The 16,434-nt window shown below is 40.4% G+C and overlaps 3 protein-coding genes across 6 annotated transcripts; 2 read left to right on the plus strand and 1 right to left on the minus strand.

Moving 5' to 3' along the window:
* Nucleotides 1–1,541: 1,541 nt before the first annotated feature.
* Nucleotides 1,542–4,257, plus strand: LOC126606233 (nudix hydrolase 25-like). The gene is made up of 6 exons (XM_050273589.1): nt 1,542–1,794; nt 2,182–2,232; nt 2,770–2,862; nt 3,098–3,192; nt 3,797–3,908; nt 3,998–4,257. Exons 1-6 carry the CDS (start codon nt 1,729–1,731, stop codon nt 4,100–4,102), a joined length of 522 nt encoding a protein of 173 aa, XP_050129546.1. The 5' UTR covers nt 1,542–1,728; the 3' UTR covers nt 4,103–4,257.
* A 241-nt stretch (nt 4,258–4,498) lies between these two features.
* Nucleotides 4,499–6,162, minus strand: LOC126606550 (uncharacterized). The gene is made up of 4 exons (XM_050273948.1): nt 5,859–6,162; nt 5,656–5,737; nt 5,385–5,501; nt 4,499–4,796 (listed from the first exon to the last, which is right to left on the minus strand). The coding sequence occupies exons 1-4, from the start codon at nt 5,975–5,977 to the stop codon at nt 4,746–4,748; spliced, it is 369 nt and encodes a 122-aa protein (XP_050129905.1). The 5' UTR covers nt 5,978–6,162; the 3' UTR covers nt 4,499–4,745.
* Nucleotides 6,163–9,304: 3,142 nt separating this feature from the next.
* LOC126607727 (serine carboxypeptidase-like 50) lies at nt 9,305–16,085 on the plus strand. 4 transcript variants are annotated; one of them, XM_050275451.1, is made up of 2 exons: nt 9,305–9,958; nt 15,179–16,085. In XM_050275451.1, the coding sequence occupies exons 1-2, from the start codon at nt 9,357–9,359 to the stop codon at nt 15,921–15,923; spliced, it is 1,347 nt and encodes a 448-aa protein (XP_050131408.1). In that variant the 5' UTR covers nt 9,305–9,356; the 3' UTR covers nt 15,924–16,085. The 4 variants fall into 4 exon arrangements, with proteins under 4 accessions (XP_050131408.1, XP_050131406.1, XP_050131407.1 ...); XM_050275449.1 differs by having other exon boundaries at nt 9,306–10,034; nt 15,255–16,085; XM_050275450.1 differs by having other exon boundaries at nt 9,307–9,494; nt 14,715–16,085.
* The last annotated feature ends 349 nt before the right edge of the window (nt 16,086–16,434 follow it).

A 16,434-nucleotide genomic window follows, 5' to 3' on the forward strand; every position in this document is an offset into this window, starting at 1 on the left:
TACATATCGGTCGAGAATAAACTAAGATAAAAATGTAATGATGATGATTCGATGAATATTTAAAGGAGAGATGGACTTCCTGCAGCTACTGAAAGTCAACGCCCTTCCTCGGCCACTACTTTATGTTGGCTTTTTGTCTTTTACAGCTGCCCCTCCTTTCTACAATTTTCTTTTCCTACCCGCATGTTCGCTCATTGACTTTCAGAAGGCATCGGCATCATGCGCCACTTTCGCCCTCCAAAGGCATGTTCCTATGTGTGCGCCCTCAATCCCTATCATGTTTAGCGCATGTAAAATATTAGACTCTGAACGATAGGAAGGTTGACAAATTTTCATAAATCGTCACAGGTTAGCGCACATAAAATATTTAATTGCCTAACATATGTGAACTCTAAGTAGGAAAAGAAATCTCGTATTCGTATCCATTTATCGTACATTGTGTGATCAGTTTTTATTATGTACTATTTATATTTGAATTTTAAATTTTAAATTTTAAATGATTTCTGACCGCACGATATACGATGAATATATACGATTGTTGGATCCCTAGTATCTCCAGGAAAAGGATCCGGCAAGGATCCTTTTCCCTCTAAGTAGGTTGACAAATTTTCATTAATCGTCACAACTTACCGCACATAAAATATTAAGTCGCCTGTCAGCATATGTGAACTATAAATCGGTTGACAAATTTTCATAATTCGTCACAATTAGCGTACATAAAATATTAGATTGCTTGTCAATAAATGTAAACTCTAGGTAAGTTGACAAATTTCCGTAATTTTTTTTAAGACTTTTAACGATCTCATGAGAAATATGGAAAAGGATTTATGCCAGGTCCTTTTTCTGGGGATCCGGGGGATTTGTGATCATGATCGTTCATCGTACATCGTGCGATCAATTTTCGTTAGGTACTATTTATATTTAATTTTAAATTTTAAATGATTTATGATCGTACAATATATGATGAACGAACACGATTGCGATATCCCTAGTATCCCCATGAAAAAGATCCGGCGATGATCCTTTCCCGTCTAAGTAGGTTGACAAATTTTCATTAATCGTCACAACTTACCGCACATAAAATATTAAGTCGCCTATGAACATATGTGAACCATAAATCGGTTGACAAGTTTTCATAAATTGTCACAATTAGCATACATAAAATATTAGGTTGCATGTCAATATATGTAAACTCTAGGTAAGTTGACAAATTTTGGTAATTTTCTTTTTAAGACTTTAAGATCTCATGAGAAACATGGAAAAGGATCCTCGTCATGTCATTTTTCTGGGGGTTCAGGAAATTTCGTGATCATGACCGTTCATCGTGCATTCAGTTTTCGTTAGGTACTATATATATTTAATTTTAAATTTTAAATCATTTTTTATCGCACGATGTATGATAAACGATCATGATTACGGCATAGTCCGGATTCTCAGGCGAGGATACTTTTCTGAGAAACAGACGAAAGATAAGGTCACGTGTCTACCTATGAGACAGGGATCATGGCAAGAAAGTGAGGGGAGTTGCACAGCATCCTTCCCCGACCTGGAAGAGTACGCTTGATGGGGACGAAGCTTACCTGGGTGGAGAGAGAGAGAGAGAGGGTGCGCAGGATAAAGAGTGGGGGAAGTGAGTCACCATTTTGTCCCACAAACCCAAACTCCCACTTTTTTTAATTACTTGGGATTGGATTTCTGATTAGGAGGAAGAAGAAGAAGCAGAGAAAAATGGAGGATCTGCCGCCTGGTTACCGTCCCAACGTTGGCGTTTGCCTCATTAACTCCGATAATCTGGTACCCAAATCTTCTTTTATCTTCTTAATCTCTTTACTTAACTTAATTATTCTTCCGACTTTTTTTTTTGTTGGGGGTGGGGGGGGGGGTCTTGGATGTTTATGGGTTAGATAAAATCTAATTTGTTATCATGTTAACTCTGACAAAACCCAGTAAATCGAATCGGTTGTACTTGCATATGTGAGTTAGGCCGGTTGATCAGTGCTCTGTTTTACATAAGTTCGAATCACCCTCGTAGATTGGAGTAGTTTAGAATGTCGTTTTAGATGTGATTTTTGTTTTTTTTTTCACTGGGAACTAACTTGGGTTGGTTGTATACTTGTATTTGTTAAGTGTCTGTATATATTTGAGGGGAAGAAATTGAAACTGTAGGAGATTTTATTGCAGGTTTTCGTTGGATCAAGATTGAATGTTCCGGGTGCATGGCAGATGCCTCAGGTATTAACCCACTTTTTAAAAGTTGCAAATAGAGATTCATGAATCATATACAATGTTGAAACTTGAAAAGGAGGCTGCTTTAATCACATTTAGGGGCTCTAGTGAGGTCAAAAACACTTTCAGACAATCAAAAGCACTTTTAACAACGTTTGGCGTAAAAAGTTAAAATACTTTTGGAAACACGTGTGTTTTCTAGGATTTCTAAAAGTTTATGTTGTGTTTCTAGCAAACGTGCTTTTGCTGAAACAGCTTATGAGCATAAGTGCTTCCGATAAAAGCATCTCCAAACGGGCCCTATGTACAGGATTAAGTTTTTTGCCTACTATCTGCATAATGTTCCTTATAGCTCAGGGTAGAAAGCCTTAGTGGTAAATCCAACACAGTAAAGCCTCTTTGGGAGTACAGATTTTCCGCCAATCACTGTAATGGTTGAACCTTCTGTGTGCTTACTATCGACTTCTTCTGTTTTGTCGAATTACTTTGGTTAACCTTAGTTGCATAATTTTTCGTTTTTGTTTTTCGGATACTAAATCTCAGGGGGGCATTGAAGATGGCGAAGAACCAAAAACTGCGGCTATTAGGGAACTACGAGAAGAAACCGGGATAGAGTCTGCTGAAATCATTGCTGAGGTTTGTATATAGAACACTGGAAAAACTCCATACCATCATGATACTCACAGCATATGTGCATTATTCATGAAGCAATATCTATAATCCCATTTTTTCCTCTGTTCTGAACTTCTAAGTAATTGTTAGACGGAGTTCAAATCTTTAAGTTACAGTCAAATTATGTTGCATCCTGAGTTTCATAACTAAGCTGATTGCTGAGGGAGCAGCTGAAGTAAATTTTGCAAACTCATGACAGGTTCCGAATTGGTTGACATATGATTTTCCACCTGCCGTGAAGACCAAAGTTAATCGTCTATGGGGAGGTGAATGGCATGGGCAAGCACAAAAATGGCATGTCCTTATTCCTTCACATGCACAAACTTCATGAGTTAAAAAAACATGAATCTCAAGTCCTGCCTTCTTAAGCTTGGCACAAAAATGGCATGTCCTTATTCCTTCACATGCACACACTTCATGAGTTAAAAACAACATGAATCTTAAGTCCTGCCTTCTTAAGCTTGCAACTTGTCTGCCAAAACTTCTATTAGAATGTGTTTGATGTACTAGGATTATTTCCTCATTAGTCACCAGATGTGTATTGTTGGCATTCTTATGTATCTGTCAACATACATTTTGATATTAAATTACTGCAGATGTTTGTTAATGTAACATGTGTTCCTATGAATACTCGGCATGTGTAGTAGCGACTCTGGCACATGAAATACCTTTGTATTAGTGTTACAACTGGTGAATTTCGATATTGAGTTTGCTAACCATGTAAATGTTCAGTCGTCATGCTCCTCTCTCGGTTAAAATATGAACTTGCATGATGTAATCTTTCAGTTGTTAGAATGTGCTTCATTGCTGCTATAAATCCGTATGCATGAGTATTTGAATGGATGGCATAAGGATGCACAAGTTTTACTTCCTAATGACGAACTTGGGCAATTGACAGGTTTCTTATGAGATTCACAAAAAGTGAGAGCGAGATCAACTTAGCTAATGGAGCAGCTGATCCGGAATTTGCAGAGTGGAAATGGGCTAGCCCTGAAGAAGTCATCGAGCAGGTGCGCCGAAAAAACTATCCTTGTACTTAATTAGTTTCATGAATATGTTTCACGGACATGATAAAAAACGGGTTGTCTGCTGAATACAGGCAGTCGACTACAAGAGGCCAGCATACGAGGAAGTTATGAAGACGTTCGAGTCCTACTTCGATGGAAGTAGTTTATCTGCGAAATGTAGATCGTCAAAATGGTGAACGTTCTTAACTCCTTTTACATCGTTGGATGTGGATCAAGTAGGGCTCGTGCTTTTTGTAAATGATAACGAGAGAACTTTGAAATTAGATTGTGTTTCGGTTGTTTCTGTAACTGTATATCAATAAAAATGTATGCGGATTTACTTGTTGCTTCATATGGTTTTTCCTTGACGAAAAGCTCTAGGTACTGTTCACTTTAACGAAAAACCACATTTTTACACTAAAAAGTTAATTCTGGTACAATTTACTTTACCTTTTATTTTGTCCTTATCATTAAAAACCACATTTTTAATAATAAGGACAAAATAAGGACAAAAACATTTTGATTCCCAGAAATTCAAACTCGTGCTGTATGCCAGAAAGTTTTAACCGTGATTAGGGAAGCACAAAAACGGATTTATTCTGAAAAAACGCTTCATTTGACAACCCACAATAGGTAGTTACATTACAACCTTAAGCAATAGATCAAAAAAAAAAAAAAAGGATCAAAGCAAGTTCTGACATCGCGGATTCATCTGCTATTTAATCCTCACATCTTTATGATTGGACTGTATTTACATAAACTATCAGCACGAGCGGCTTCAAGTTTCGTAGAGATATGGTACGACATGTTCTACTCATCATCCGGCAACCATCTCTACTTCTACCCACTTCCATCGAGCTGTCCGTGAGATAGGAGGTGCGCCATGTAATGCTGCAAACATGTGCACAAAACGCATAAGTTAAAAAGCACTCTGAACTCGATTTCATTCTATGCAACAGTTATCCATGGACTTGTTGAAGTAAAATCTGGGGCATCGTATTTGAGCTAAAAAAAAATCATAGCCGCTGCTTGAGAATGTTGAGGATCGTTCACAAAACAGATCAATCGACATAAAAAATGAACTCTACCCCGAAGTTAACAACGAAGAGGAGGGTGAAGGAAGCAGTTTAGCAGGCATATAATGGAGCTTGTTAATGCTTGCATAAGACCAAAAGTCTCTTCAGAGCTGAGCTCGCTGATACACCTACTAACAACTCCTACAGCCATTCTTTTGGGGTGGGGGAACAAAGCAGATATTCACCCCTCCGGGTAGGGGTTGAAGGTTATTTTTCTGAAAACATTCGACGCAACACAGTTTTGATAAAATGACGAATGAGAATGCTTTTCTGCCTTGTAAAAATGAGAATTTTTGAATCCAGAAGCATCAAAACACCGATCAACATAGCAATTCTCACAAGAAAACCAGAATTATGAAAATGTAATTAGAAATTCAACTTCAAGTAGAAACGAGTGACTTACGGCATGATAAGCATAGGGTCCTTTCCCCTGTCGCTCAAAGTGTTTGGCCATGATGCAATACTCAATCGGACCCCATTCTTCGTTTTCGAAACAGTTACCAAGCGCAGCTTTATACAACTGACCAACAAACCAATACAAACCAAATCAAACACATAATTATTTTCGTAAGACGATATTCTAAACTACTCGAATCGAATCTCCTTAGAGGAGTTTCCAACACATTGAAAGCTAAAACCTTTTGCATTCAAATAATTTGAGTTCTCTCACAAACCTTTGCCGTGTCCGTCAAGAGCTCCGTTCCAGCTGGGTAAGAAGCATAGAACTGGTCAGCTCTCGAAAACCCAGCTCGAGTTCTGCAACACCAAATACAAAAACCATTGATGAGAACAGTTAAGAACAACAGGAACTTCACAACCCAGATATATTTGTTTTCCCATTTGATACGCGTTCGAGGTAGGTTGTAAAGCGACTCACGTATTGCTTGTGTAGGCGTAGGTCAGGACTGCTGTGAAGCAGTAGAATCCGGCATACGACACCAATCTCCGGAACTTCTGAATCTTCAGAATCTCTTTGCAGCCATTGTACAGATTCATCGTGATTTGCGACTAGAATTTGAGTACCTGAAAGCCAAAACTTTTGCAAATTTCAGCCACACATTTGATCAAACACGTGGTGTGCCCTTCACTTTTCCGGCGTCGGTGGAACATGCAGAGGTTGCAAAATGGCCGAAGTATTAAGCAACTTGGGCCGGCACCACATGTTGTTAAAGAGTTTGACCCGTTTGGAACCCGGCTGGGCCCAAATAACTTTTTTTTTTTTTTTTAAGAAAGACACGTTAAAAAATATTTTTTTTTTTAAAGTAGAAAGTAGTTGGACGGACGGTGAGGGTTTTTTTTTTTTTTTTTTGTTCCAATGGATGGACGGTGAGTTCAATTCATATAAATTTATAGGTTTGATTTTAGTTGACTTAAAAAAAGTTATAGCTTTGACTATGCTTTTAGGCCTTTCCAAATCAGAATATCAAAGTATTTTAATCAGGTCAAAGATACGATTAACATAATTAATTGATTAATTTCTTTTAAAAAAGCCGGTGAGTTATTTATCAACACATGTTTTAACTTTTATAACCACCTTCAAACTCCTCTTCAACCTCATTCTCCTCCTCTCCTTTTTGCCTTTCTGTTCTTTCAACTTTCCCTTTATCTTCCCTTGGTCAAATTCATGCCCCACTGTACCACCAACCTCCATTAATTCCTAAACAAGCTCACCGCATTAAGCCCCAGTTTGGGGTTGAGGTGATTTTAAAAAAAGCTCATATGAAAAAAAGCTGGGAGTGTTTTTGGTGTTTGGTAAACTTAAAAAAAAGGGCTTATTTTGGAAGCTGCTGTGAGAATAAGCTGAAATCAAAGGAAAAAGCTGAAGCTGCAATTTGTAGCTTTGGAAAACTAGCTTTTTTTCAAAGCACACAGAACTACAGTGCTCCTTTAATGAAAAGACCCACTATCAGACTGCTTTTTTTTTTCAAAAGTACTTTTACAAAAAAGTTTACCAAACACTCTGCTGATTTATTTCACAGCCGCTTATTCTCACAGCACAGCCGCTTATTCTCACAACAGCTTTTTTTCAAAGCACAGCAATACCAAACCAGCCCTAAGGGTGGTTTGGAAATGAGGTGCTTAAAAAAAAACACCCATGAAAAAAAGCTGTGAGGGTTTTAGGTGTTTGGTAAACTGAAAAAAATGGCTTATTTTGGAAGCTGTTGTGAGAAAAAGCTGAAGCTGCTATTTGTAGCTTTGGAAAACTGACTTTTTTTTCAAAGCACACGAAGCTACAGTACTCCTTTAATGAAAAGATCCACTATCAGACTGCTTTTTTTTCCAAAAGCACTTTTACAAAAAAGTTTACCAAACACTTTGCTGATTTATTTCACAGCCGCTTATTCTCATAGCAGTTTTTTTTCAAAGCACAACAATACCAAACCAGCCCTAAATTAGGCTACTTCTTTGAGAACGAATCCTCTCCGGAGCTAAGGAGTTGGAGCCTTCTCTTCAAACAATCTGGACCGCTAATTGATGTGCAAGTCAAATCAGGATCATCGATTGTGTGGTGGACCAGTAAAATGAATTAATATAAACTGTTGTATTTAATTTATGCGGCCCAGATTGTTTGATGAGGAAGTTCCCGAGAGGATCCATTATCCTCATAGTCAACTCCACCACTTCCTCTTCCATTTTCTACACCTTCTATGAAGCTCAAAGCCTCGAAGCCTCACTCGATCGCGATCCCTCGCAAACCTTGCTTCTTGTTTGGCTCCGAGGCAGCCTGGGATGCTCCTCCTTGTTCGGTAACTTCATGGAGATCGGTCCTTGGCATGACAACCTTCATGCCGGCCACGATGATCATGATCAACAAGTACACTTTGTGCTTGAGTCAAACCCGGGTGCTTGGAACAGAGTTTTCGGCCTTATTTTCCTCGACAACCCAATTAGTTCCGAATTTAGCATCGCACCTCTACCTTGCTAACACCAAGTTTATCGAACTTGACACTGAATTGTTGAGGTCTCACCCGCTTTACATAACGCGTGAAAGTCAGGCTGACAAGTATGTGCCAACAATTGCGTACTACCTATTGAATAAGAATTAAAGTTCAGAAGGAAATTTGTTCATTATAAAAATTCAGGATGGTAATTGGCAACTCCTTAAAAGTTCGAGGAGAAAATCGGTCAATACCTCTTTTTAAATCCTTTTCTTCTTATTATTATTTAGGATGTTTTGTTAGATGATAATTTTAGATTGGTCAAATTTTATGTCCTCCCACACAAAATTTATTTCATGAATAAAATCCCCCTTGTATGGTCAAAGTTTATAAAAAATCAAAATCAAACTCAAGAGTCAAAAGTGCACATGAAGGCATTAACTAACTTCACAATCATCTCACTTGAAATAATGAAACCCAACTGATTGAACACAATAATCATCATAAGTGAATTGAAATGTGACACCGTTTCATTAAGCTACGGAGGCTGCAATGATGGGTCCCGGTACCTTAGGTTTAGAATTCACAACGCTTCTAGATAACTAATTCTTTTTTCATGGCACGAGTATATTATCACATTTAACAACCGTGTTGATGAAATAAGAGATATTTAAATAAAAAATTACACATGTATTTATTTTATTGACATGGAACGTTACTTTGATGATGTAACCGTCCCACATAAGTAGTGTACTCGTACAACGTAAATATTTATCCACAAAGAATGTAATATTACGTGAGCATGATGATTTCCTTGCATGATCTGTGTCTTTGTGCATTTGTATTGTACGGTTGTACCCAGAGAAAGACAAGAAAGAAATAAATCGCGTAGGCAACAATGCTTGGAGGTGAGGTGGGTGAGATTGAGAAAGCCAAAGCAAATGAATGTCGCAAGAAAACATGCAATTTATTTGGCATCTTGTATTTCAAAGATTGGAGAAATTTTCGGTGTGTCGCAAATTGAAAAAATTTCAACTAATTGTATTATGACATTTAAAGTTATTTTCTTAGCATACTAGAAATTTTCTTCAAAACTTCTTGTGATTATAACAACTCCTAAAATTTGCACCACTTAAAAATACCGAACCATGTCCTGACATACTGAAAAAAACATCTCCAAAGATTCTTATCATTACATCAACCCCAAAGATTTTGCTTTACAACTCTTCCACACTTTGTAAGGGTGCAATGTATGTAAGCAAGCACGCTTGGCCGAGAATTGACTTATATAAAGCGACAACTCTTTAAAATTTATCCGCATCATCACAAAATTCAACTTTTTAACACAATTTTATAATTAGTTTTATAATTAGTTTAAAATACCGTTGCAGTCAAAATCACATGTATCATGCAAAGTCGTATACGTCTATTTCCCTATTGGTAAAGCCTTATCGTCAAAGGTGTCTGCACTCCCTTGCACTCCACTTTTATCATCAATGGAGTCAACCGCCCGAAACCATCTCAACCTCCTCTTCCTCCTCCTCCTCCTCCTCTTCTTCTTTCAACGACGCGTCGCCACCTCATCGTCCCTCCCTCTCTTCCCCAAAGAAGCCCACCCCACCAGATCAGGCTACCTCCCGGTCAACTCCACCAGTGGCTCTGCCATTTTCTACGCTTTCTACGAAGCTCAGAACCTCACAACGGACATGTCCAAAGTCCCCCTCCTCTTCTGGCTCCAGGGCGGCCCCGGCTGCTCCTCCATGCTCGGCAACTTCTACGAGCTCGGCCCCTGGCGCGTGAATTTCCACAAACACCCTTCTGATCCCCTGGCCTTGGAACCCAATTCCGCCTCCTGGAACAGAATCTTCGGAGTGACCTTCCTCGACAACCCCATCGGCACTGGATTTAGCATCGCCGCTAACTCAGCGGAGATCCCGAGAGACCAGGGCGCCGTCGCGAAACACCTCTTTGCCGCGATCACGAAGTTCATTGAGCTTGACCCGTCGTTCAAAACCCGACCCATTTACATAACCGGCGAGAGCTTCGCCGGGAAGTATATTCCAGCGATCGGGTACTACATTTTGGAAAAAAATGCTGGGTTGCCCGCTGGGTCTAAAGCTGTGAACTTGCAGGGCGTTGCGATCGGAGACGGTCTCACAGACCCCATAATTCAGGTGAACACTCACGCCGTCAACGCTTTCTACTCTGGTTTGATCAATGAGAAACAGAGGAGGGAGCTGGAGAAGCTGCAATTGGTGGCGGTCGGGTTGACGACGGCGAGGAATTGGAGCGCGGCGACGGATGCGAGAAACAAGGTGTTGAATACGCTGCAGCAGATGACGGGGCTAGCCACATTGTACGATTACACGAAGAATGCGGATTATAAGACGAGTTTGGTGGATGAATTGCTGAGGAACGAGGCGGTGAAGGCGGCGTTGGGGGCTAAAGGGGCGGCGCCTTTCGAGCGGTGCAGCAATCTGGTGGGGGATGTATTGAACGAGGACGTGATGAAGAGCGTGAAGTACATGGTGGAGTATCTGCTGAAGAAGACCAAGGTGTTACTGTACCAGGGGCAGTATGATTTGAGAGACGGCGTCGTCTCGTCGGAGGCGTGGATGAAGACGATGAGGTGGGAGGGGATTGGGAAGTTTATGGCGGCTGACCGGAAAGTTTGGAAGGTGGAGGGAGAGGTTGGTGGGTATGTGCAAAAGTGGGGGAGCTTGAGCCATGTTATGGTTTCAGGAGCAGGTCATCTTTTGCCGGCGGACCAGCCGGTGAGGGCGCAGGCGATGATAGAAGATTGGGTTTTGAACAAGGGGATGTTCGCAAATGTTAAGGAATAAGAAAATACGAAATTGTTCCTTAAATTGTTTGTTGCTTAAAAGTGTTTATTTTTGCACAATAAATTTTGTGTTTAGGTTTAAAATCTTCTACCTTTACATAAAACAGAAAAGCAAAGGTAACGATGTTTGAAATCAGTTATTTATCAACACGTGTTTTAACTTTTTTACGTAACGTGAACGGCATTCAAACTCCTTTTGAACCTTATTCTCCTCCTTTCCATTTCTGCCTTTCTGTTCTTTCAACTTTTCCCCCTATCTTCCCTTTGTCGAATTCATGCCCCACTTTTACCACCAACCTCCATTAATTCCTAAACGAGCTCACCGCACTAAATCAGGCTACTTCTCTGAGAACGGATCCTCTCCGGAGCTAAGCAGCCGGAGCCTCTTCATCAAATAATTAGGATCATTGATTGATGTGCAAGTCAAATCAGGATTGTTGGTTGTGTGTGGTGGGCCAGTAAAATGAATTAATAGAAACCGTTGGATTCAATTTATGCGGTCTAAATTGTTTGATGAGGAGCCTTTAACTGCTTAGCTACGGAGAGGATCCGTTCTCCTCATAGTCAACTCCACCACTTCCTCTTCCATTTTCTACACCTTCTATGAAGCTCAGAGCCTCGAAGCCTCACCCGATCGCGATCCCTCGCAAACCCTGCTTCCTGTTTGGCTCAAAGGCAGCCCGGGATGCTCCTCCTTGTTTGGCAACTTCATGGAGATCAGTCATTGGTGTGAATGCAAATTTATTCCTCCTTACTCTTGGACAAAATTACACCTACAAAACAAATAATACCTTAGGTCAAGGCCAAGAGCCTCACGCGCACATGATGAATGAGGGGTTTTGGCTGAAGAACTTCCGATGCCAAAGTTAGAATTTTGAGGGAAAAATGTTTGGAGAATTTAAAAAGTTCAGCAAGATAATTGGGATTAGGTTTTTTTAGAGAAAATTGGGTGGTATATATAGGGCATGGCCAGCCCCCTTGGGAGAGAAGGTGACCGGCCTCTTGTGTGGTTTTTAGGTGTAATGGTAGTTTAATTAGCCATTAATAGATTAATTAGGTAATAAATTCATTAATTAGTCAATTAACATAATCTAAAATGAATGTTTTGGGGGTTACCTGGTGGAGATGATGGATGAAATAGGTTTTGAATAAATACCTATTTTGGGCACTTTTGACTTAATTGTAGGATGATTGTCCACTACTCGCGCGTAAGAATTTCGGTGTGCTTCGAGTGTAATTTTATCATTTTTATTCAAAAATCCACGTGTCGCCTTGTAATTATTTTTGGCTCCACACTTGACATGTCAACCTTCATGCCGCCCACAATGATCATGATCAACAAGTACACTTTGTGCTTGAGCCAAACCTGGGTGCTTGGAACATAGTTTTTGGCCTTCTTTTCCTCAACAACCAAATTAGTACCGGATTTAGCATCGCACCTCTACCTTGTGATCATAAATTGGACAACATATTGGTTTTTTTTTTCTTCATTTTTTCTTTGAATTTTAGAGTTTAGGGTTTAGGGGAAAGTTAAATTCATGAGGGAATTAGCCAATTATAAAAATTCAGGATGTAATTGGTTAAAATTAAAATTCAGGATGGTAATTGGCAAATCCTTACAAGTTCGGAGAGAAAATCGGTCAATACCTCTTTTTAAATCATTTTCTTCTTATTATTATTTAGGATGCTTTGGTAGATGATAATTTTAGATTGGTCAAATTTTATGTCCTCCCACACAAAATTTATTTCATGAATAAAATCCCCCTTACGTGTTCAAAAGTTAATAAAAAAAAGAAAATCAAAACTCAAGAGTCAAAAGTGCACATGAAAGCATTTACTAAATTCACAATCATCTCACTTTAAATGTTCATTAATCAATTTGAATGAAACCAACTGATTGAATATAATAATCATCATAAGTGAATTGCAATGTGACACGGTTTCATTAAGCTACGGAGGCTGAGATCATGGGTCCCGGTACGTTAGGTTTAGAATTCACATCGCTTCTAGATAACTAATTCATTTTTCATGACACGAGTATATCATCACATATGATATCTGTGTCGATGAAATAAGAGGTATCTAAATAAAAAATTACACATGTATTTATTTTATTGACATGAAATGTCATTTTGATGATGTAACCGTCCTACATAAGTAGTGTACTCGTACAATGTAAATATTTATCCACAAAGAATGTAATATTACGTGAGCATGATGATTTCCTTGCATGATCTGTGTCATTGTACATTTGTATTTGTACGGTTGTACCCAGAGAAAGACAAGAAAGAAAAAAATCGCGTAGGCAACAAGAGTCAAAATCAACAATGCTTGTAGGTGAGGAATGAGATTGAGAAACCAAAGCAAATGAATGTCACAAGAAAACATGCAATGTACTTGGCATCTTGTATTTCAAAGATTCGAGAAATTTTTCGGTGTGTTGCTGTTGATCCTAAAAACTACTAAGCCTACCTGGCACGTAGACCGAGTAATCTATAAGCTAACTACGTCCTTCGGTGAATGTGGGGCGTGCCAACTCGTCGGCCGATGAGTAAAATTTGTTGATGTTGCGTCGGGTCGCGTTACTGACTTCTGCGTCTTGCGATTGCGGCCGAGAAAGGAACACGTCTCGGCCTCTTGGATTCTCGAGCCTGAAGACAAGGCTACTATTCTTACGAAGTTCACGAATCAAATTCGGCTTTCAATGTGCCGAATGTAATAACTGTAACAACTCACTTTGCTGAGAATGCTGATGAGATGACCTGGACCAATAAGGATTCAGGAATCCTTCTCGACCGAGACTTTGATCGGTAATCAACCGTCCTCGCCGTAGTGCTGTTGATGCCAACGGAAGATGTTGCGAGACCGATTGATTCTACGGTGACAGAGCTATCTATGCCGACTTAAGATATCACCGGTTACTTTCACAGTGCTGTTGATGTCAACGGAAGATGTGTCAGCGAAAAGAGAAAATAAAAAATCTCAAAGTTGTTGAGAGAGTTTGCGCAGGGCAGTTTTGTGTTGAATTGAAGGGCTTTGCACTATGTACAACCTCTTCTATTTATAGCAACGGATACCCTCAAGGTCGAGTTAAAACCCTATTTGGACTAGGACTTCTTCTCCTAATCAAACACTAACTCGACCAATCCTATTTTCACTATGATTGTGAACCTAGTCCTTTATTGAACCGAATTCACTTCGGGGTTATTGGTCCTGCCGAGACTCCTTATTGCACCAGGACTCGACTTGTCTTGCGTCATGACTTAGCCGTCCTAGGTTTGGAGGCCCACGTACTGAACGATCCATAGCACCTATGTCGCAAGGCCTTTCGGGCCGAGAATGATTATATACTCGGCCCAAACTGATATTTTGGGCCCAAACAGTTGCGAACACGAAAAATTTCAACCAATTGTATTATAACACTTAATGTATCAAATTGTTTTCTTAGTATACTAAAAATTTTGTCCAAAACTTCTTGTCATTATAGCAATCCCAAAAATTTGTACCGAACTATGTCCTGACATACTAAAAAAACATTTCCGAAGATTCTTATCATTACATCAACCCCAAAGATTCGCTTTATGCCTCTTCCGACTTTGTAAGGTTGCAATGTATGTAAGCAGCGTGCTTGGCCGAGAATTGACTTATGTAAAGCGACAACTCTTTTAGTTATTAGTAGCTACAATTTATCTGCTTCGTCACAAAATTCAACTTTATAATTAGTTTGAAATACTGTTGCGTTGAATGCACATGTATCATGCAAAGTCGTATGTATCGTGCAAAGTCGTACACGCCTCTTTCAAGCTTTCCTTATTTCTATAAAGCCTTATCGTCAAGGAAGGTGTCTGCACTCCCTTGCACTCCACTTTTATCATCAATGGAGTCAACCGCCCGAAACCATCTCAACCTCCTCTTCCTCCTCCTCCTCTTCTTCTTCTTTCAACGACGCATCGCCACCGCATCGTCCCCCCCTCTCTTCCCTAAAGAAGCCCACCCTACCAAATCAGGCTACCTCCCGGTCAACTCCACCAGCGGCTCTGCCATTTTCTACGCTTTCTACGAAGCTCAGAACCTCACAACGGACATTTCCAAAGTCCCCCTCCTCTTCTGGCTCCAGGGTGGCCCCGGCTGCTCCTCCATGCTCGGCAACTTCTACGAGCTCGGCCCCTGGCTCGTGAATTTCCACAAACACCCTTCTGATCCCCTGGCCTTGGAACCCAATTCCGCCTCCTGGAACAGAATCTTCGGCGTGACCTTCCTCGACAACCCGATCGGTTCCGGATTTAGCATCGCCGCTAACTCAGCGGAGATCCCGAGAGACCAGGGCGCCGTCGCGAAACACCTCTTTGCCGCGATCACGAAGTTCATTGAGCTTGACCCGTCGTTCAAAACCCGACCCATTTACATAACCGGCGAGAGCTACGCCGGGAAGTATATTCCAGCGATCGGGTACTACATTTTGCAAAAAAATGCTAGGTTGCCTGCTGGGTCTAAAGCTGTGAACTTGCAGGGCGTCGCGATCGGAGACGGTCTCACAGACCCCATTATTCAGGTGAACACTCACGCAGTCAACGCTTTCCACTCTGGTTTGATCAATGAGAAACAGAGGAGGGAGCTGGAGAAGCTGCAATTGGTGGCGGTCGGGTTGACGGCGGCGAGGAAATGGAGCGCGGCGACGGATGCGAGAAACAAAGTGTTGAATACGCTGCAGCGGATGACGGGGCTAGCCACATTGTACGACTACACGAAGAATGCGGGATATAAGACGAGTTTAGTGGATGAACTGCTGAGGAATGAGGCGGTGAAGGCGGCGTTGGGGGCGAAAGGGGCGGCGCCTTTCGAGCGGTGCAGCAATCTGGTGGGGGATATATTGCACGAGGACGTGATGAAGAGCGTGAAGTACATGGTGGAGTATCTGCTGAAGAAGACCAAGGTGTTATTGTACCAGGGGCAGTATGATTTGAGAGACGGCGTCGTCTCGTCGGAGGCGTGGATGAAGACGATGAGGTGGGAGGGGATTGGGAAGTTTATGGCGGCTGACCGGAAAGTTTGGAAGGTGGAGGGAGAGGTTGGTGGGTATGTGCAGAAGTGGGGGAGCTTGAGCCATGTTATGGTTTCAGGAGCAGGTCATCTTCTCCCGGCGGACCAGCCGGTGAGGGCGCAGGCGATGATAGAAGATTGGGTTTTGGACAAAGGGTTGTTCGCAAATGTTAAGGAATAAGAAAATACGAGCTTGTTCCTTGTATTGTTTGTTGTTTAATATTTGTATCAAAAATTGAGTGACTAAAATCCTCAACACTTCATATATGTACTTCAATAAAAAGAAAACATAAAATAAAAAAGTAAAATAAATAGTATTATAATTAACTTTTTAATATGAAAATATGTAAAAATATGATTTTTTTTGTTAAAGATCTTTGAATAAATCCTCAACTATTCATATATGTACTTGAATTAATCCTCAAATATTTAAGATATGAGGTCGGAGGTCGAATAAATTAAAATTGAGTAGAGTACACTGTTTTTTAGTTAATTTCTTTCTTTTTTCAAGTCTTCTAGACGTAATCCATGACGTTTTCTTTCCAAATAAGTAAACATGCCAAGAATCGACGATGGTTAAGAAAACATTGAGAAATAATAATTTGAATAATATAGTAAGGTTTGTTATATAAAAATATGAAATGTAATGGCGATTGGAGGCGGATTTGTGAGAGGAGAAAAAAAGGGAAGGA

Source organism: Malus sylvestris, chromosome 16 (genome assembly GCF_916048215.2).
Source record: "Malus sylvestris chromosome 16, drMalSylv7.2, whole genome shotgun sequence".
Lineage (NCBI taxonomy): Eukaryota > Viridiplantae > Streptophyta > Magnoliopsida > Rosales > Rosaceae > Malus > Malus sylvestris.